Source organism: Populus euphratica, unplaced genomic scaffold, assembly GCF_000495115.2.
Source record: "Populus euphratica unplaced genomic scaffold, PopEup_1.0 scaffold531.1, whole genome shotgun sequence".
NCBI classification, from domain to species: Eukaryota; Viridiplantae; Streptophyta; class Magnoliopsida; order Malpighiales; family Salicaceae; genus Populus; species Populus euphratica.
The window spans coordinates 124,798-145,533 of NW_011500407.1; the positions used below are offsets into that span (position 1 = coordinate 124,798).

General features: G+C 32.4%; 2 protein-coding genes and 1 long non-coding RNA gene across 8 annotated transcripts; 1 reads left to right on the forward strand and 2 right to left on the reverse strand.

The window, feature by feature from the left end:
- The first annotated feature begins 569 nt into the window (after positions 1 to 569).
- LOC105114469 (uncharacterized) lies at positions 570 to 1,358 on the forward strand. Its single transcript, XM_011011017.1, has one exon. The coding sequence runs from the start codon at positions 643 to 645 to the stop codon at positions 1,240 to 1,242; it is 600 nt and encodes a 199-aa protein (XP_011009319.1). The 5' UTR covers positions 570 to 642; the 3' UTR covers positions 1,243 to 1,358.
- A 1,132-nt stretch (positions 1,359 to 2,490) lies between these two features.
- On the reverse strand, positions 2,491 to 9,230 carry LOC105114471 (uncharacterized). 6 transcript variants are annotated; one of them, XM_011011022.1, is made up of 11 exons: positions 9,100 to 9,229; positions 8,940 to 9,012; positions 8,295 to 8,508; positions 7,826 to 8,060; positions 7,286 to 7,455; positions 6,295 to 6,437; positions 5,916 to 6,093; positions 5,244 to 5,823; positions 4,779 to 4,891; positions 3,120 to 3,363; positions 2,491 to 2,945 (listed from the first exon to the last, which is right to left on the reverse strand). In XM_011011022.1, exons 3-11 carry the CDS (start codon positions 8,489 to 8,491, stop codon positions 2,718 to 2,720), a joined length of 2,088 nt encoding a protein of 695 aa, XP_011009324.1. In that variant the 5' UTR covers positions 8,492 to 8,508; positions 8,940 to 9,012; positions 9,100 to 9,229; the 3' UTR covers positions 2,491 to 2,717. The 6 variants fall into 6 exon arrangements, with proteins under 6 accessions (XP_011009324.1, XP_011009325.1, XP_011009326.1 ...); XM_011011023.1 differs by having other exon boundaries at positions 8,295 to 8,601; XM_011011024.1 differs by lacking the exon at positions 8,940 to 9,012 and having other exon boundaries at positions 9,100 to 9,230.
- LOC105114470 (uncharacterized) lies at positions 3,873 to 4,769 on the reverse strand. The gene is made up of 2 exons (XR_840136.1): positions 4,297 to 4,769; positions 3,873 to 4,176 (listed from the first exon to the last, which is right to left on the reverse strand). It is a non-coding gene; the product is annotated as an uncharacterized LOC105114470 (long non-coding RNA).
- Positions 9,231 to 20,736: the final 11,506 nt, after the last annotated feature.

The window sequence follows — 20,736 nt, forward strand, 5'->3', positions numbered from 1 at the left end:
ATATTTATTTTAATTACCTGGTTTTTTAATTACAAAAAGCATTGTTATTAATAAATAAAAAAGACATGTTGTGTGAAGATTAAAAAAAATACAAAATTTTGTAAAGAGAATTTCCATTTTATGATAATAAAATTAAATAAAAATAAAATATAAAAATGATACCATCGCGGGGCATATTTAATATTGTGTAAGCAATATATATATATATATATATAGACTGAGAGAGAGCGCGTAATTAACAAACAGATATAGGTGCAGAAAGCGCCTAGGGTCATAAAGAAGAGGAGAAATCCTTGCTTCCTGGAAATTAACAAACAGATATAGATTTGCCGAAATATCCGGTAGCCTAAACACGTGTTAATATCACCACTCCCGTTTTAACATCCTCCTTAACAGGCAACTAACTCCTTTTTCACATGCCTATTTCAAACTTACCATAATACCCTTCCCGCATCCACTTGGCATTACCATAATACCGGTCCTGTCATTCCTAAATTACGCGCTCTCTCTCAGTCTATATATACATACATATATATATATATATAATATTTATTTGTTGGCCCCCCATCTCCACCCCTACAACACCACCATCACCGCTCAAAACCACAAATTCAGGTGCAAAATAATTAATTTATTTATCTTATGAGCCCAGCAAATCTCCATGATCACAAAGCAAAGACCAAGAATATGTACCCACCACCACCCTTGAAAGTCAACAAGGACTCTCACATGATCAAAAAATCATTTCCATCACCGCCGTCGTCATCTTCATCCTCCGCGTCTTCGCTAGCTGTTACAGGTCCCATCAAGCCCCATCCGGTGATCATCTACACCCACTCGCCCAAAGTCATCCACACAAACCCTAAGGATTTTATGGCATTGGTGCAAAAACTAACGGGCTTGTCGCAGTCCGAGGATGACCCATCGGCACCTCACGTAAGGAAAGAAAATGGTAATAGGGTGGTGGCCATGGAGGAAAACAAGAAGGTGAAGTTTAACGATGATAATGAATCGTCTTCAGCTATTACTGATCATGAGAATTATGGGAGCATTGGTGATCGAGGACAATGTTTTATGCCACGCCATCCTAATTACATGACTAGTATTCCAATCTTTACACCTAATTTAGCTGAGTTTCTTTGTGCAAACCAGCCATGCTATAATAACTATACTACGGATCCTTTATTTCTTTCCTTCTCCAAATATGATCTCAGCAACTTCTGCCTTGGAGGTGAAGATTAATGAGTTCTGCGGGTATTATTAGTTTTCTTTCTTCTGATTTTGGAGAGAAGACAGTCTCTTGGCAGAATCTTTTTCTTCTTCTTCTGGTTTTAGTGTCAATAAAAGCTCCGATACATACCTATTCATATTTTTTATTCAATTTCAGAAATAAAGTGTTAAACGATGTTTCATTTTGTTCTGTGTATAAATAGTTGAGATTTGCTCATTGTTCTTGAGAATTAGTGCTTGTAACCTTTTTACCATACATGTGTAGATATATATAGCTGCTCCATCATTAAGGGAAAATATACTGGTATTCTTGCTTTGCAAAGTACATTGCTTTTGCATGAGGTAGTAATTATTTTTTGTGTTCATGTCTGCAAAAGAAAACCATATCGAGAATTTTACGTTTGTTTCAAATTTAAATTTAGACCACAGTTATGGATTGTAAAGATGACGACAGCTCAATGAGGATAAACGACAGCTACAGTTCCAAAAAGAAAGCGTGCCGTTTCAATATTTTACGTACAGTTGATTTCACCTCAAGTAAAGAGAGAGATCAAAGTGGGAATTACCGTTAGAAAATAAGACATGTATTGTTGAATCGAACATATGTACATGTACTCTTGATAAGACAGAGATTCAGAACAGCTGTTTTTCTGCATGCAAGTGTAATTCGAATTCAGATTCTTTTTTTTAGGTAGCTAAGCTAAGTGTTCCTAAATTATTTAGGATCCAGTTTTGGATTTAGCTTTAGCAATCTAAAGGAACAATAAGATGCTGAAACTAATGTGGGTTATGGAGAGTGATTCATTTTTATGGAATGTTTTTTAATTTTTTTTGTATTTGTTTATTTTTTTAAAAAAATTAGCCAATAAATAAAAGAAAATTTTAATTTGTTTTCTAAATTTTTTAAGCAAAAAAATTCAGAATTATCTTATTATTTATTAATTATATCAAATTTAATCCTTCATTGTTTTATTATTTTATATATATATATATATATATATTTTTCAATTTCATTCTTTAAAATTTAATTTTTATTTTTTTCCCTCTTATCCTTATCCCCATTGAATTTTTTTTATCTATCAAATTTTATCTTTATTTTTTTATATATCATATTTAATTTCTATTCTTTTAATTGTTATTTGTTTTATTTGTTATTTGTTTCATTTAAAATAATTTATAAAATTAAATTTTCTTTCAATTTCATCCATCTACTTTATTATTTATCATAATAAATTATTTTTCATAGTTTTTATAACACTAATAAAGAACATAAAATAATTCACATTACATGGAAACCCTTTCCAAAAAATAACCATTTTCCAGCAAACACGCATTCATTGAAAATAAACAAGTCCTTGTAGTAGTAAAACATCAACTTTTTAAACTCTTTGTTTTCCTAATAATGATTCTTCTTCCGTGGTTGAGATTTACACTCGCACAGATGATTCTGTGGAAACATAACTGTACATGTATAAAAGGGAACACCATTACTTCTTCTTTTTGTCTTCCTTTTCTCTTTCAAGAACAACAGGAGCTGCTGGTATACTGAACCACCACTCCCTTAATCTCCTTGTCCATCTTTCTGTGCTTGCTTTCCTTGGAGGTGAATATCTTGTAAATGTCTCCAAAAAGATCAACAGGGTAATGTACTTGCTAGGTACGAAAACCACGACCAAAGCAACACACAGGAGAGTGAAAGCAAATTTCTCGCTTGCCTTGTAATTACATAAACACCCAAAAGCAGAATGCAGTTGAGTAATTTGAATAGAATATGGAGAATAGACGTGTAATTATACTCCTAATGCACTTATGATTTATGACATATGAAGAAGGTTAAAATTAGAAAAGATCAGACATGCTGGCCCGCAAGGAGAGTGACAGAGAGTAACCTGGGGGAAAATGGACAACAGCAAGGCACGAAACTTGAGGAGGATAATGTTTCCATCCTGGATGAACTGTTCAGCTTGAGAAATAGCATTCTGAACAGCTAAAAGCTGCTCCACCGTGTTCATTGGTGGAGGTGCTATTACCTTGAGTTTATCAACAGGCCTTCCTTGATTACAAAATCGTGTGAGCACCATAAAGATAGCAAGAAAGATGGTCATCAATCCAAAGGCATAGCTCAGCCATCCCCTAAAATGCAGATCCAGTAAGTACTTGTTGAAGGAAAAAACTGTCTCCGTAACATTGTAGAGAAATCAGCCTAATCCTACAGAGAAATCTCTCCCCCTTTCAGGAACTTCCTCCTCTGTGACACTATCTTTCAACAACTGTGAATGTATAAAGAAATTTACATAATTGCACCTAGGTTTTCATCCAAGATCAAATATGCTTCCTATCAATCCAGAAACATTTTGATATATATGATTAGATATATAACTAGCTAATATTTTAGAAAGATTCACCCATAAATCAGTTTCGCACATTTCTCAAAGTGGCTTCGAAGGGCTATGAAATCAAATAGGAATCCATGGGAGAAAGTTCATGAATGCTCTTTCTGAATCCAATAACCAGAGTCCCACCATTCATTATTTACATATGAAAAAACCTCTAGTGGGAAAAAAAGATAGAGTTCTGACATGACCATCATATTCAAATCCCATGGAAGGCAAATTTGAAATGGCTACCAAATCTGTATTTCAAAAAAAAAAAAAAACCATTATGCAATTCAATCTTCTGTTGGTGCACAGAATGCATCCATGAATAAACCATTTCACACACAAGATTATGTCAGTAACTGTGCAATTCATGTTTCCATCCTAATAAAATCCCAGTCTCCAACAGTTAAACTGGGGCAGGTTGGAAATATTTGGAAATCACACAAAATTATTGTTTGATTCGGTTTCTAATACAGTTGACCATGAAAAGTTTGTTCTTTAACACGATTTTGTTTCATTTGTCTTTTATGATGAAAACTAGTAGTGACGGTAAATTAAGATAAAGAACCTAAATTTTCAAGCTAGGTTCATGCTTTTGAGGGCTTCGCAAATCAAGAAAAGAGAAAAAGAAGTGGATTTTTTTTTTGGGGGAAAGAGAAAAAGAAGTGGATTTTTTTTTTTTTTTTACCTAAATTTTCAAGCTAGGTTCATGCTTTTGAGGGCTTCGCAAATCAAGAAAAGAGAAAAAGAAGTGGATTTTTTTTTTGGGGGGGGAGATTGAAGAGAAAACTATCATCCCAACCTACTAGACGGTACAAAGCAAATGAAAAGGGCATAATTTGGTTTAGAGCCCAAAGGACAGGCAAATAAGGGGCAGGCTAGATTTCTTAATTCTAGGTAATCCAGCAAGGAATTCAACATACTACATATTGCATTCATAGCTTTGATCATCTAATGAGAGCACTTCCAAAGAAATTAAAATCTCAAAGGCACCCTTTATTGCATTTAAATATAACCAGTGATTTCCATCCCTGTTTAATCCTTTAGACATTTATATGAACTATACAGCAGTGTCGATAAACAAAAACTCCACTACTATTAGGATAACTTGATGATTTTGCATCATTATAGTAAGCCCAACAGTAAGCAATAATGTAATTAATGTCTTACCTCCAAATGACATAAGTGTGAACCAAACAGAACACCAAAGACTTCATAGGGTCATCCCAGTGTATCAAGGAAATAAGCCACTCCACAACTTCCATAACAGGGAGAAGTAACTCCTGCGAACACCAGATGTTTGCAAGGAATATTAGAAAGATTATTGAAGGTACTATATAAAAGAGCTTTAAGAAAATGGCCTGTTGTCACACAAAAAAACTCAATATATTCTTGGCAACTTTATTTCAAATAATGTAAATAGCAGAAAGAATTCAGGCACAAAAAAGCCGTTACTGATTCCTATAGGGTAATTTATAGTTCTTAGCCTTGTCAGCAAACATCTCCATTTCCATTCATTCTAATGTCTTACCATGGCATTGATGATGGAAAGGAATAGAGGCAGATGGAACAAGGAAGCAAATGTGCTTGGTAAAATTGAAACTCAGAGTTACTTAGTACTATAACTAGCATCACCTTCATTACTGCCAGATTGGTATCAATGCCATCTACTTTAACTCCATCAACTGTTTCTTGTGCTAGCACAGTTTTTTTGTAGCTGTTTTGAGATTCCTTAACCACCTTCTCCAATGAACTCATCTCTCCCACAGCTATCTCACCAACAACAAGCCCAGCCTCATTAAGATCACCTGAACTTGTTCCTAGCACAAACCCTAAATTGGAAATCATGGCCAAGGAAGAGATTGAATACATCCCACCTCCAGCCTTATAATTGTTAGTCCGATCTAGTTCCCTTATGGAGGACATGTTTGCCAGGGTTTCCAGTATCAAATCTCCACCAGGAAGTTGATCACAAAGATTAAACATAAGAAGAGTTTCACAGCAAACAGAATTCACAGCACTAATTTCTTGAATTGCTTGAAGTCGCAGAATTCCAAGCACAGCCCTTGAAAGAGCTTCATCCCGTTCAACTCCAGAGATCTTGAACTTTTTTATAAATCTGTGAACGTATAAAATTTCCCGAATAATTGCCAACCAGTAATCACGACGAGTATGGCCTTTAAGCTCAGGAAACTCAATGACAGCTGGCTCTGATCTACATGAGAAACAATTAGAGGTTAATGCTAATAAAGTTCAAAACATATGTTTCATCAATGGAAAGGAAAATAAACACGAATCATGCCTTACAAGGAAATAGATTTATAGAAGACTGCCTTGTCAAAAAGACGAGTACCCCATGGCCCAGTCAATTCAGGTTTAATAATCTGTTTTAGGTCATCTGACAAATCATATATTTTTGGCTTGTCATAGGATACCACACGGAGAGCTTCAAAGTACAGTGCATGGTCGGTGAGAGTTAGACGACCTGTATGCACATGACAGTAAATAGAAGAAATTAGGCAAATATTGCACAGCATATAGTTATCAGAAGTACGGGGAAATTTTATCATCTTTCTATATCATAACCTCTTTTGCAAGTATGTTACACCTTACCTTGATTTCCTTTTCACAAAGAGAAGGGAACAAATACAATGAATTTACCGAATCACTTATCCAATGAACCTACCTGGCCATGTAGATATTCCAACATGTTCAAGAACTGGTTGGGTTGTCACTGTTCCATCTACTTCCAGAATCTTCTCTCTTCTTGACAATCGCAGTGTAGAAAGGAGTGATGAATCTGATTGAGTCTTCATCTTTTTTATTGCCCTGTAGAGAATATAAACATAAAATATAAATCCTGGATGTATGTGCCTACACAACATAACATTACAGGTGCAAAAATATATTGATCCTACTGAACATAAAAATTGCCACTATATATTGCACAATCTTTAAATGAAATATTATGATCTTTACAATCAGGTATATTTAAAGAGAACATTTTGCGGGTTGTCAAAAAGGAAACAAAAATAAAACTGTACAGCCATTTCTGAATGAAACATCATCTTAGTCACATCATTCAGTCAGCTTTTATGGTGACACCTAACAAGATCCAACCTGATATATTCTATATATTGATAGGATAACAAGAAAAAAACATCAAGGAAGAAAAAGGCATCAACTCAAAACAAGCCTGACACACTATTAAAAGCTCTATACAAAATGCAACTAATAAGGATAATTTGCTAGCTGATCTAGCTTTATGTTTCACTGTGTGGTAATGGATATGTGAGGTATTTATGTGACCTTCCTTGGACATAAATTTTTTGATAGGGTTGTGAGTAAGGCTGTATGCTTTCTTGATAATCCATATTGTTTCTTTGTGATGTATTTTACGATATAGTCTCTTCCTGTGTGATTTAACAAACAAGTACATGAAAAAAATTCAGTTCCTGGGAATAAAGCAGACAGAAAATAATAAATGAGAAAAAAAGAGCATTCTAGGCAAACCTAAGAAGTAAGAAACTTAATAAATATAGAAAAACAAAAGTACTTCAGCATTTGTTGGTTGGGCAACTACATCATAAAATGACAGGTGCTTGTACTGCATGACAAAGGATCTTGTTGGAAACGATGTACTGTACATCCCATCAGTTAAGGAACAAAAAAGTTACCTTTCTAGTCCACTTAGGTACTTGTCATAGATGGAGAATTGAAGCCGGCCATCAGTTGCCTTAGTAAGCACATCAAAAAGATTTTCACTGATAACCACATTGGCAATGATTGGAACCGCTGGAGCTATTCGAGAGAAGGCCTCTAGACCAACTGTTAAGTCCTCATCTAACTAAAAGGAAATAAAATCCACAGTCAACAAATCAACAGTAAGGTGCCATAAACTTTCTACATAAAATTGCTCCATATTAGCCAAAACATTCAAAAGGACAGGGGAAAATGCAGATACTAGTAACAAGCACACAAAGACCAACATGCATGCATGAGCTTAGAGGGATGGGGGAGTGGGTGTATGTTTGGAATTCAACATTAGATTCTTCTAAACCTTCTACAATATCCATGCAAGAAGGGAGCAAGTGTGAATCTCCATGCCAAAATTGTGAGAAACAGCTTAGTTATATATAAAAAAAAACTGATGTTATTTTGGACATCTAGTGACATACAAATGAGTAAGGTCAGCATGATTAAGTGCAGAATTTTACATTGAGCACTGGTTGGCTAGCAGCTGCTGGAGTAGTCCAAGCTAGCATCATGTCATATGTCAACCGTCGGAACTTTTTATCAGCTAGATGACCAGTTACTTGAGTTGATAAAGCCAGTGCTCTGAAGCAACAGTATTCCAAGAAGTTTCTCGCATAACAGGAATGATGCTTTAATGAATCAGAAGCCTCTGCATTGAAGCTTTCTTGAAGTTCACAAGCAGAAATGCCAAGGATTCTGCATCATAGCCCTTGACCATAAGGAGATGAAAATTGCAGTAGAAAGGAAATTCATATACTTTGAGTTAGCAATCAGACTGTCTAAGTGAAAAGGGAACACCAGCCTACAAGATGGTCATATAGAAAGTCAAACTATATAGAAAGTTCCTAAATCAACTGAATCATAATTTGCACAGAAACTACAGCATGGGAAAAGAACAAGCAAGAACACAAAAAGAGTAGCACAACTTACTTTGAGCATCTACGAACAACCACATTAGCAAGTGGAGAGAGCTCAGCTATCCAATTCCTGCCAGCTGATGGAGACCTTTCCATCTCCTCAAATTCTTCATTAAAAGAATTTCCCTTTCCAAATAGCCATTTAAATGATCCTTCTCTTAATAAACCCTCAAGCGCACTTCTAGTTTTGTTTGCCGTAGGGCTAGCCATCTCTAATCTTCACCTAACTGTATGATCAAGTGAAAATATAGCCAGTAGCCCATCAAAGTCATCTCATCCCATAAACATTCCACCAAAATCCTTCCAATCAGCACATATACCTATTGAGACAAAACACTTAGCAAAACTACTTATTACTCATTCAACTCTATCTAACATACAAATTCCTAGTTGTGCAATCTAATCTGAACAATTCGTTAAAAGCCCAGCACAGACTATTATCGTCAAAACCCAGCTACTAAATTCACCAACAACCTAACCCAAAAACCATTCTTCAATTAATCACCAGACCAAACCACACCCTTGACCTTAACTCAAAATCTCATATTTAACTAGGGATTATATCAATTCTTACAACACTTGTGCTAAAATGGATGTACCACAATCTTTATCTCAATAAAATGAAGAAGAACAATACCACATCAAAAAGAAACTGTACCTTGACGATCAAATTCTCTAAAATCCGACAAGAATTCCACAAGCCCACCACAGATCAAGTTCAAGGAACCATTCTACAAGAACCCATTTGACTGAAAACGCAGACTTATAACAAAATTAAATTTGTCAAGCAGAAAAGGAAAAGCAAAGAAGATAAGCACCTTCTAGTTCAACATTGGGTGGTTTATTGTTAGAAATGATGCTATCTTGATCTGGGGTTTATCAGAAAGAGTGGGGGATGAAAAAAGAGAAAAGAATGAATGTTAGTTATATAAGAAAGAGAGATGCGGTGAGAAGAATCTTGCGAACTCAGTGTTACTCAAGTTCACGTCACCATACCTATTGATTGGCAATTTAAATTCCATCCAACCTTCTATTTATTTATTATTATTTATTATTATTAATATATTTATGCAACTCGCCTATTTCATCTAATTTTATAAATTTTAAAATTATAATTATATAATTTTAAAATTTATAAAATTTAAATTAATAATTTTTAAAAAAAAATTAAAATCTGATCAATTAAACTATACTCCTTAAAATTTTATTTATTTATTTTTATGTTTAGAAAAATTATATACATACTAAATTTTAAATATCACTTAAAATAATAAAGAAAAATATAAATTACTTCAAGTTTATTTTTATAGTCAATTTAATAACAAAACACTCTTATATATTAAATATTATAACTTTATCATCGTATTAAAAACAATAAAAAAAAACTTTTATCAAATATATGTTTTGTTCAGACAAGAAGATAAAGATTATTATCAAGTTAAGATATGATCACCCCCTTAACAATTAGTCAATAAATTAATATTTTTTTAATTTTGGTATATAAAAGGAGGCATTTATCTTGATTTTCAGATCAAGATCATGTTCTTACTCTCTCTTGTCATATTTAAGTTTTTCTTATATTAATCTCTTATTTATACTTCTCATTTCCTTTCCTTTACTTAGTTAACTTTTATCTTATTTATATTCTTATCTTATTTATTTATGTTTTTCTCTTTTATTATATTTAGTTAAGTTTAATATGTTAAGGTGAAAAAGTTACACTAATGATATAAGAATAAGTATAATATAAACTCAACATTAACCCTAATGTTTGATACTAATATGTTTTGTATTTATTATCATTATTCTTATTATTGTTATTGTTGTTATAGTTAACGTCCTTGTGGTTCGATATCGGTCTTGTCGGGTTACTTATTACTTTGGCATTCCTATACTTGGGAAAAGACATCAATCTTTTGGTCATGTCAAGTTTTTGGCCTCGTTGTCGAAAAGGTAAATTCTTGTGCAAATTATAGTATTTATTTTATTTTTTCTTTCCACTTTTCTTGTATCTAAATTTGTTTCTTTTCTTTTCTTTTCTTCTTCCTTTTATTCTATTTCTACACGTGTATAAGAGTTTGGTCACGTACATTAAGTGGTAGACTTTATAGGGTATCCTTATCATTTTTAAAAAATATGGTTAAAGAAGATAACCAGTCGCTTCATAATGAGAATAATAAAAATAATAGTGTTAGAACACTTAGAGACCACATGAATCCTATAAGAGCAACTGCACCATCATGCATATTTTTCCCAGCTGATGCATCTCATTTTAATTTTAAACCGAGCATTATTCAATTTTTATCTTTTTTTTCATGGCTTAGATTTAAAAAATTCATACTTGCATTTAAGGGAATTTGAGGAGGTTTGTAACACATATAATAACTTCAATTGTAGCATAAACACCATCAAATTAAAGCTTTTTCCTTTTTCATTGAAAGATTAAGCTAAAACATGGTTACAAATTTTGAGACCATGATCTATTTGTGAATGGGATGAAATGCAACAACAATTTTTAAAGAAGTTTTTTCCATCTCATAAAATAAACTCTTTCAAAAGAAAAATCATCACTTTCACTCAAAAATCAAAAGAAACATTTTACCAATATTAGGATAGATATCGAGACTTGCTTAATACTTGCCTTCATCATAGTTTTGAAATATGAAGATTGGTTTCATATTTTTATAAAGGGTTAACACCTAGAGATAGACAAATGATTGAATTGATGTGCAATGAAACTTTTGAAGATAAAGACCCTAATGAAGCAATGGAGTACCTAAACTTGCTAGCTGAAAATGCTCAAAATTAGAACACTACAAACATTTATGAGGCATCAGTAAAAGTCAATCTTATATATTTAGTGGAGGTATGTACAACCTTATGGAAGATCATGACCTCCAAGCCTAGTTTGCATCTTTAGCTAGAAAATTTGAGGTACTAGAATTGAAAAGGAGTGGTTAATTAAAATCTGTTCAAGACATTATATGTCAAATCTATAAAACCAATGAACATTCAACTAATGACTGTTTAACTTTGTTTTCTTTTAAGAAATGTCTCCATGAACAAGCTCATGCTTTAAATAGTTTTCAAAGGTCCAATCATAACTCATACTCACAAACATATAACCCTAGTTAAAGAAATCACTCAAATTTTAATTGAAAGAGTAATAATAATAATACACAAACTTCACAACCACCGTATCAAACACACTATAATTTTCAAAATTCTCATAAATATGCACCCCTTTATGCTCCACCTTATAAAAGAAAATTTGAGAAAATATTGCATGTATTCATTGAAAAACAAGAGACAATTAATACTCAACTTGCTCAAAGCATGACAGATTTTAAAGATACTCTTACAAAGTTCACATCTGCTCTCAGTTTCCAAGAGATAGGTAAGTTTCCATCTCAACCATAAAAAAATCTCAAGGGGCAGCACAATATAAATGTAAGTAATTCCAAAAACCAACACAAAAATCCAGTCAAATCACTCATCACTCTTCGCAGTGATAAGGTTATTGAAAAACTCATTTTTGAACCTTATGAAAAAGATGATGAGTTAATCTCTGAGGGTAAGGAAGGGGTTGGATCTAAATATTACAAAGAAAAGACTATTTTTATATGTCCATTTGATACTTTTGCATATTGAAGGATGTCTTTTAGATTATGCAATGCACCGATCATGTTTAAAAGATGCATGTTCAATATATTTAGTGATATGGTTGAATGTTTTCTTGAAATTTTTATAAATGATTTTTCTATTTTTGGTAATTCATTTGATGATTGTTTAGCAATTAACTTAAAAAAGGTTTTAAGTAGGTATGAAGAGAAGAATCTTGTACTGAATTGGGAAAACTATCACTTTATGATAACAAATGACATTATACTTGGTCACATTATTTCATAAAAAGGAATTGAGGTTGACAAATCTAAAATTGAGTTAATTGCTAACTTGCCAACACCAAAATCTATTAAAGATGGTAGATCATTCTTAGAATAAGCTGGTTTTTATAGAAGGTTTATCAAATATTTTAGTGTGATATTTAAGCCCTTGAATAACCTTCTAACAAATAATAATATTTTTTAATAGACTGAACATTATGAAGAAGCCTTTGCTAAACTTAAAAGCTTACTTACTTCTGCTCCTGTCATCAACCTCCTAATTGATTATTACCTTTTGAAATAATATGTGGCGCTATTGATTATATCGTGGTTGTTGTTTTGAGATAAAAAAAAAAAGATAAGAAAATTATGTAATTTACTATATAAGTAAAACTTTAATTAGTGCTCCAATGAATTACACCACCACTGAAAAAGAATTACTTGTAGTAGTATTTGCATGTGAAAAATTCATGTCTTATCTTATTGACTCACCTGTTATTGTTTTTAGTGATCATTGAGCATTAAAATATCTTCTTTTTAAGAAAGATTATAAGGCTAGATTGATGTAGTGAATTTTATTACTTTAAGAATTTGATATCACAATCAAAGACAAGAAAGGCATCAAAAATATTATTGTAAATCATTTGTCAAGATTGATAACAGATTTGAAATCTGACATCACACCAATCGATGACTACTTTCCTGATGAATCTTTACTTTCTGTCTCTACAATGCCTTGGTTTGCTAATATTATCAATTTTCTTGTTTTAAAACAATTGTCAGCTCATTAGAGTACCTAAGATAAAAGAAAGTTCTTGAATGAAGTGAAGAACTTTTATTGAGATGACCCTTATTTATTCAAATATTATTATGATCAAATATTTTAAAGACCCATTCCTGATAATAAGGTAAATAGTGTTATTAAATTTTGTCATTTTAGGTCATATAAGGGCCATTTCTCATCAAGAAATATAATTGCAAAAATCTTACAAAGTCGATTTTATTGGCCCACCATGTTCAAAGGCTAACATACATTTTGCAAGAATTGTGAAAATTATCAAAAATTAGGATCTATTTCAAAACGTCACATGATGCCTTTAAATCCTATTCTTGTGATTAATACTTAAAAGTTCATTTTTATCAAGGATTTATATCATCATTTTGCACTTGAAATATCAATAACTCATCAACTAAAACATGTTTTTTAATAACAAGTCTAATACCATAATATACCTTTAATTTATAGTAAATATTTATCTTAAATGCAAGCCTATCACATAAATAAAAGAATTGATTGATGAGTTTAAGTATTGAAATTAAAAAAGCAAAGAGAGGGGCAAACTTAGAAAAGAGATGCTGGTTCAACTCAAGTTAAAACATTGTTCGGTCATCAGATCATATCTAGAGCTGTAAAACTTGGATTTAAGTATACTCTATATGGATATAAAGCTAAGATATAAGCCTAAAATATTCATGGAAAAGCAAGACTCAATTTTGCTATTTGGAAGTCTAAATTATAGCAACAATGGAGAAGTTTGAATCTGTCCAACAACTCAGACACTGTTTAGTGTTTAACCCATATCACGAGTTTTAAAAGTCTAAATGACCTCAATCTTTTTTTTTTGAAAAAACATGACAACTTCCTAGAACTTTCATGATTAAGTCTGTCTAAATTTTAATGTTAGCAATATCGTTTTGTTCAGACAAGAAAATAAGGATTGTCACTAAGTCAAGATGTAGTCATCCACTTAACAATTAGTCAACAAATCAATAGTTTTTAATTTTGGCCTATAAAAGTAGGTAATTGCATGCATTTGGACATCTTGGTTTTTAGATCAAGATCATATTCTTGCTCTCTTTTTATTGTAATGCTTAAATTTTGCTTATATTAATCTCTTATTTATACTTCTCATTTCCTTTTCTTTACTTAGTTAACTTTTATCTTATTTATGTTTTTATCTTATTTATTTATGTTTCTCTCTTTTATTATGTTTAGTTAAGTTTATTATGTTAAGTGACACGACGAAAAGATTGATGTCTTCTCCTAAGTGCAGGAGTGTCGAAGTAATAAATAACCCGGCAAGACCGGGGTCGAACCACAGGGAGGTTATTTGTACAAATTATAAATAACAATAATAAAACAGCAACAACAACAACAACAATAGTAGTAATAATAATAATAATAATAATAATAATAATAGTAGTAGTAGTAGTAGTAGTAGTAGTAGTAGTAGTAGTAGTAGTAGTACTAATAATAATAATAATAATAATAATAATAAAGAAAGAGAAGAAGAAGAAGATGATGATGATGAGAACTTAGAGATGAAATATTAATGTAAGGATTAAACAATAATAATAACAAATGTCAAGGTTAGAGGTTCCACTAATGGTATATCAAACAAGTATAGTATAAACTCTTATTATTGAATTGGAAACCACACACAAAGGAGGTTCCAATCAGATTATATATTGTTAACATGATTACATTAGTCATCTTATTCAATTAATGCTAATACTTTTAAATCTCATCAAGCATTCATGATTATAACTTATGTTAACAACAAATCAAGTTCCTTTCATAGCTCAGGTGTCGGTTATACCATACAGTATGAGCTATGAGAGTGCCAAGCATTTGTTGTACCAAGTGTTATACAACATAAATCAAGATTAGTCATTTAACAAGCAAAGTATTAAAGAGTGAACAAGATAACAAATATAAAACATGTTAGTATCAAACATTAAAGTCCATATTAAGTTTACATTATACTTATTCTTACACCATTAGTGTAACCTTTTCACCTTAACATAACTAACTTAGCTAGACATAATGAAAGAAAGCAAAATGGATAAACAAAATAAGAACATAAAAGTTAACTAAGTAAAGGAAAGGAAATGAAAGGCATAAACTTAATATTAATGAAAGCAAAGCATAAAAAATACAAAGAGAGAAAGGAAGAGCATGATCTTGATCTAGAAACCAAGATGCCTAAATGCATGGCAAATGCCTCCTTTTATAGGCCAAAATTGGGAACTATTGATTTGATGACTAATTGATAAGTGGGTGGCCAACTTTTGACTTGGTGACAATCCTTATCTTCTCTTGTCTGCCCAAAACGTTATTGATAACATCAAAACTGGAGCCAGTTGCAAACATGAAAGTTGTAGGCAATTGTCTCAGCTTTCTTGTGTAAAAACTTCAGCTCATTTGGACTTCTAAAACTCCAGATATGGCCAAAATACCGAACAGTGCTCGGGCTTCTTTGTTGTTGCTACAATTTGGACTTGATAATGGCCTTTTTAGATCTTGGGCTCCTATGAAAGTTGTAGGCCTATGTCTTACCTTTCCATCCATATAAATTGGACCTAAATCTGAGATATATAGCTCTAGATATGACCCAATTACCGAACAGTGTTCCGGTTTGGATTGCACCGACATCTCTTTTCTAAGTTTGGCCATCTCTTTATCCTTGCAATTTAAGTTCTTCAAGTCATCAATCAATCCTTTCATTTATGTGATAGGCCTGCATTAAAAATAGACATTTACCACAAATTAAAGGTATCTTATATTATTAGATATATTATTATAAAACATGCTTTGGTTAAGGAGTTATTGATACTTCAAGTGCAAAATGATGATATAAAACCATGATAAAAATGCACTTTTAAGTACTAATCACACCCCTCAACCAGCTTATTACTAGTCCCTAGTAATCAAAGCGTTAAATAGAAAAACAATTTGCAAATTCCACAAAGCAAGGTATTCATCATTTAACTTCCATTAATCTATCCAGATAAACAAACTCTCATTAAATTTATATATCTGCTCAATACCTCTTAACAAGATATTAATAAACCTTTCTTTTGTGCTCAATGTATCAACACATAATTATGGGGCTTTTCTTGGAAGAAAACAAAATTTTTGTTCTAATGTTTAAGGTTAACTTCCTTGGGCTGGGATTATTATTTTTGTCTTTTTTTCTTTTTTTTCTTTTTTTTTTTAAATCTATATACATATAATTTAAAAACATCATGCATCTTTAACCCATGTAACGAGCTTTCAGCTAATGACTCCCAGACCAGTTGGTCTTAGGGCATTAGGTGTTAAGACACCCCTACGAGCTTAGTAACTCGGGTCGCAGATACTGATATGTAGATAGTGCAATGTTTGATTCCCTTAAGCTTTTCTCCTCAACCCATGTAACAAGCGTTGGGCCAATAGCTCCCAAGTCAGTTGACTTTAGGGTATTAGGTGTTAAAACACCCCTTCGGACTTAATTGCTTAGGTTAGGGAGGCTACGAAACCAAACTTATCTACATTTTTATTATCATCATTTTTTTTTTCATTTTTTTTTTCTTTTTTTTTTTCATGTTTTTTTTTTCTTAATTATATACAATCCCTTTCCCTTAGTTGTTACCTTTAACAAAAGAACATAAATAATGTAATAATCCAATATGCAACCCACAATCATATGTTAAAGTGTGTGTGTGTGTGTGTGTAAATTAAGGTTTAAGAATACATGTTAAATAAGTATGTGAGCAGAATTAAGTGATAACAATGCGAGAGTTTGTAAATCTGAATATTTCAGGAAGTATTATAATAGACCTTGTTAAGAATGATTACTAAGATGCGTCTCAAGAGTCACTTTAACAAAAGAACTCCTTTACTTTGCCATCCTAGTAACAACAATTATGCACATGCTTTATGAAATGAAAAACAATTTTTTTTTTTATCAACTACTACCCTCTCCCCCCAACCAAAACGAGACATTGTTCTCAATGTTCTAAGGTAGAAAGATAGAGTATAGAAGATATCACCTGAAATAACGAACACTGACAAAACCTGAAACACACTGAAACAAAAATAAGAAATAACAAAACACAATAATAAAACCAAAAGACACAAAAATTCACAAATGAAGGCTCAAATCCAATCTAAGCTTTTTACGGCTTCCCGTAGATGACCAATTTATGCGACTCATGGAAGGATCAATCACAGGAATGAAAGATTGTAGTTGGTCAATCAATTGTTCAGTAGTAGTAGCAAAGATTATGATTTGTCGTGCAGAAGATGTTAAAAATTCCTGTTCCACAACATGATCAAGAAAAGACAACAACTTATCATAATAACCATTAACATTTAACAAACCAATGGGTTTATGGTGAATGTGCAATTGAGCCCAAGAGGAAATATGAAAGATCTCTTCCAATGTGCCTAGACCACCTGGTAAAGCAATGAAAGCATCAGCATGGTTAAACATTGCATTCATTCGAGCCGACATTGTGGAGACCTGAAGTTCCTCTCCAATTGTTTTTCCAATGATGTCCCCTTGTGCTAAAGCTTCGGGGACGACCCCCAAAACTTGACTACCTCCTAAAAATGCGGCTATTGACACACCTCCCATTAACCCAAGACTGCCTCCCCCATACACTAAATGAATCTTTCTCTCAGCTAGCACCTGACCAAGATGATTTGCTGATTCTAAAAACTCCTTTTCTTTCCCAGGACTAGATCCACCGAAAACACAAATATTTCTTATTTGATGACTTGAGGAACTTGCCATTTCTACACACTTCTGTATTTGTTGAATGTATGGGTTGAGTAGAAATGAAAGGAAGGAAAAGAGGGTTTTATAGATGAGAAATTAGAAAGGCAATCATAACACCTATATGTAGGCCAGCTGGAGTCTCACTCTCTCTCTCTCTCTCTTTTTATTTATTTATTTATTTACTTTTGAAAAAAGCATGTGTATGTACAGGGAGTTGTGATTGTGGCTCACATCTTCCCTTGGTTTTACGTCCAAGAACGGCTTAAACGCCCTTTATGGGTCGGGGATAGGCTTCCCATCCAGTTTTCTTAAAAACTGGCAAACAAGGTCTTTTTTAGTCAGATTCCCAAGACTAAGTCGATCATGTTCTTTATAAAATAGTGGCCATAAATCATGAATTGCACAATGCACATCTCCACTAGGATGCGTCTCAAGAGTCAATAGAAGATTATCTAAAGACTCCTTACTCAGGCCATCCTTAATGAATTGTATTTTATCTTCACGGTTTGTAGATACCATTCCTAAAGAACGATATTGTGTATTACAAGTCCATCTAGCACATCGATGACAGACATCCAGTCGTTTTGCACGACGCTTCTTTGCAAAAGTGCTTTTACCTGTTCCAGGCATGTGTGAAATGAAGTTAGAGGACTCACCTGATAATCGGACCTTTGCTTCAATCAACCAGCGAATATCTTCAGGAATTCCATGATTCATTAACAATCTCAATCTTGCACATCTAGCACGGTAAATTTTTGTAATCGCATTCTGAGGCAGAGCGGGAAAATACTTTTTCAATTTTTCAAGATTAGTGTCCATTTTCAAATGAGAATTGGAAGAGAGATTCAAAGAATTTCACAGATATATGCACAGATATCAGTTATTGTGGGAAACTGAAAGAACCAACTTAAGTCACAGAGTACCGTTGTCCGCCGTTTGATCGGGGTGAGAGAAACTACCAAAAATCACTCAAAAAGAAACACAAAAAACAAAATATGAGAAAAACAAAATAATCAACCTTTATCTACAAGATCATTCAAACCAGCTGATTCATTTTTGACACGATCAAAGAGTTGATGTCTTATCCCAAGTGCAGGAGTGTCAAAGTAAAATAACCCGGTAAGACCGGGGTCGAACCACAGGGAGGTGAATTATATAAATTACAAATAAAGAAAAAGATTTGAAGAGAATAATAACTGAAAAGGAGTTGAAGAAAGTTTTGGGATGTGATATTGATGTAAGGATTAAACAATAACAAAACATATGTCAAGGTTATAGGATTCACTAATGGTATTTCAAATAAATATAATATAAACTCTTTTTATTACTCAACTAGAAACCACACACAAAGGAGGTCCTAATCGGATGATTTCTCGTTATTAGCTCATTATAAATTACTAACATGATCATATTAATTATCTTATCTAAGTAATACCATACTTATAAATATCATCAAGTATTCATGTTGCTAGTTTATGTTAACAACAAATCAAGTTTCTATCATAATAACGATTTTGGCCGAAAACTATGAAAGATCAAGCATTTGATGTACCAAATATTATACAACACAAATCTAAATTAAACATTTAATAAGCAAGGCATTAAGAATTAGTAAGATAAAAAGATAAAACATGTTAATAACAATCTTTCTTGGATATAAACATTTAAAGCTCATATTGAGTTTATATTATACCTATTCTAACACCATTAGAGAAACCTTTTCACCTTGACATAATTAACTTAGCTAAACATTAAAAAGGAGAAAAACATAAATAAGCAATATAAGAACATAAACATAATATAAGCTAACTAAGTATAGGAAAGGAAATGAAAGAGCATAAACAAGAGATTACTATAGCATGAAAGAAAACTTGAACATTACAAAGATGTAGAGAGAAAGCAAGAAGATAACTTTGATCTGAAAATTAATATGACTAAATACATGGACAATGCCTCCTTTTATAGGCTAAGTTTCAGAACTATTGATTGATTGAAGAATTGGTGGGCATCCATTGATTTGGTGGCTGGTTTTTGACATTAATGGCTGCTGATTTTTTGATATTGTGGGCTGATTTTTGATATTGTTGGCTGGCCAAAACGTCATTGCTCACATCAGAATTATAGCCAACTGAATTGTGGAATCTGTGGGCAATTGTCTCAGCTTTCCATAAAAAAAAACCAGAGCTCATTTGGACTTCTAGAACTCAAGATATAAGCCAAAAACCGAATAGTGCTTGAGCTGTAGGACAGCTTCCGACGTCTTCGTTGTTGCTAAGATTTGGGCTTGAAAATGGCAGAACTGAGTCTTTGACTTCATATGAAAGTTGTAGATCTATGTCTTACCTTTCCATCGATATAAAATGGACCTAAATCTGATATCTACAGCTCCAGATATGATCAAATTAATGAACGGTGTTCGAGTTTGGAATGCACCAGCAACACTTTGCTAAGTTTGGCCTTCTTTTTATCCTTTCAATTTCAATCCTTAAACTCATCAATCAATCCTTTTATTTATGTGATAAACCTGCATTTAGGATGAACATTTACCATGAATTAAAGGTATATTATATTTTTAGACTTGCTAATATAAAACATGCTTTTGTTAGGGAATTTAATGATACTTTAGGTGCAATATGATGACATAAATCCTTAATGAGAATGCATTTTTAAGTACTAATCACACCCCCCAACCAGCTTATTACTAGTCCCTAGTAATCAAAGCATTAAAATATAAAACTAATTTGCAAATACCACAAAGCAAGGCATTCATCATTTAACTTCTATTAATCTATCCAGATAAACAAACTCTCATTAAATTTATATATCTGCTTAATACCTCTTAAACAAGATATTAGTAAACCTTCTTTCGGTGCTCAATAAATCAAAACATAGCTATAGAGCTTTTCATGGAAGAAAACAAAATTTTTGTTCTAATGTTTAAAGTTAACTTCCTTGGGTTGGGATTGTTATCTTTTTTTTTCTCTTTTGTTTTTTTTAAAAGCAAGAATTTATAGCACAATGTATC

Coding starts and splice junctions, on each gene's coding strand:
- LOC105114469 (XM_011011017.1), top strand. CDS start 643: ATGAGCCCAGCAAATCTCCATGATCACAAAGCAAAGACCAAGAATATG.
- LOC105114471 (XM_011011024.1), bottom strand. CDS start 8,491: ATGGCTAGCCCTACGGCAAACAAAACTAGAAGTGCGCTTGAGGGTTTA. Junction 5,824..5,915: donor TTCTATAAATCTATTTCCTT/GTAAGGCATGAT, acceptor TTTCTCATGTAG/ATCAGAGCCAGCTGTCATTG. Junction 4,892..5,243: donor CCAATCTGGCAGTAATGAAG/GTGATGCTAGTT, acceptor TGGTGTTCGCAG/GAGTTACTTCTCCCTGTTAT.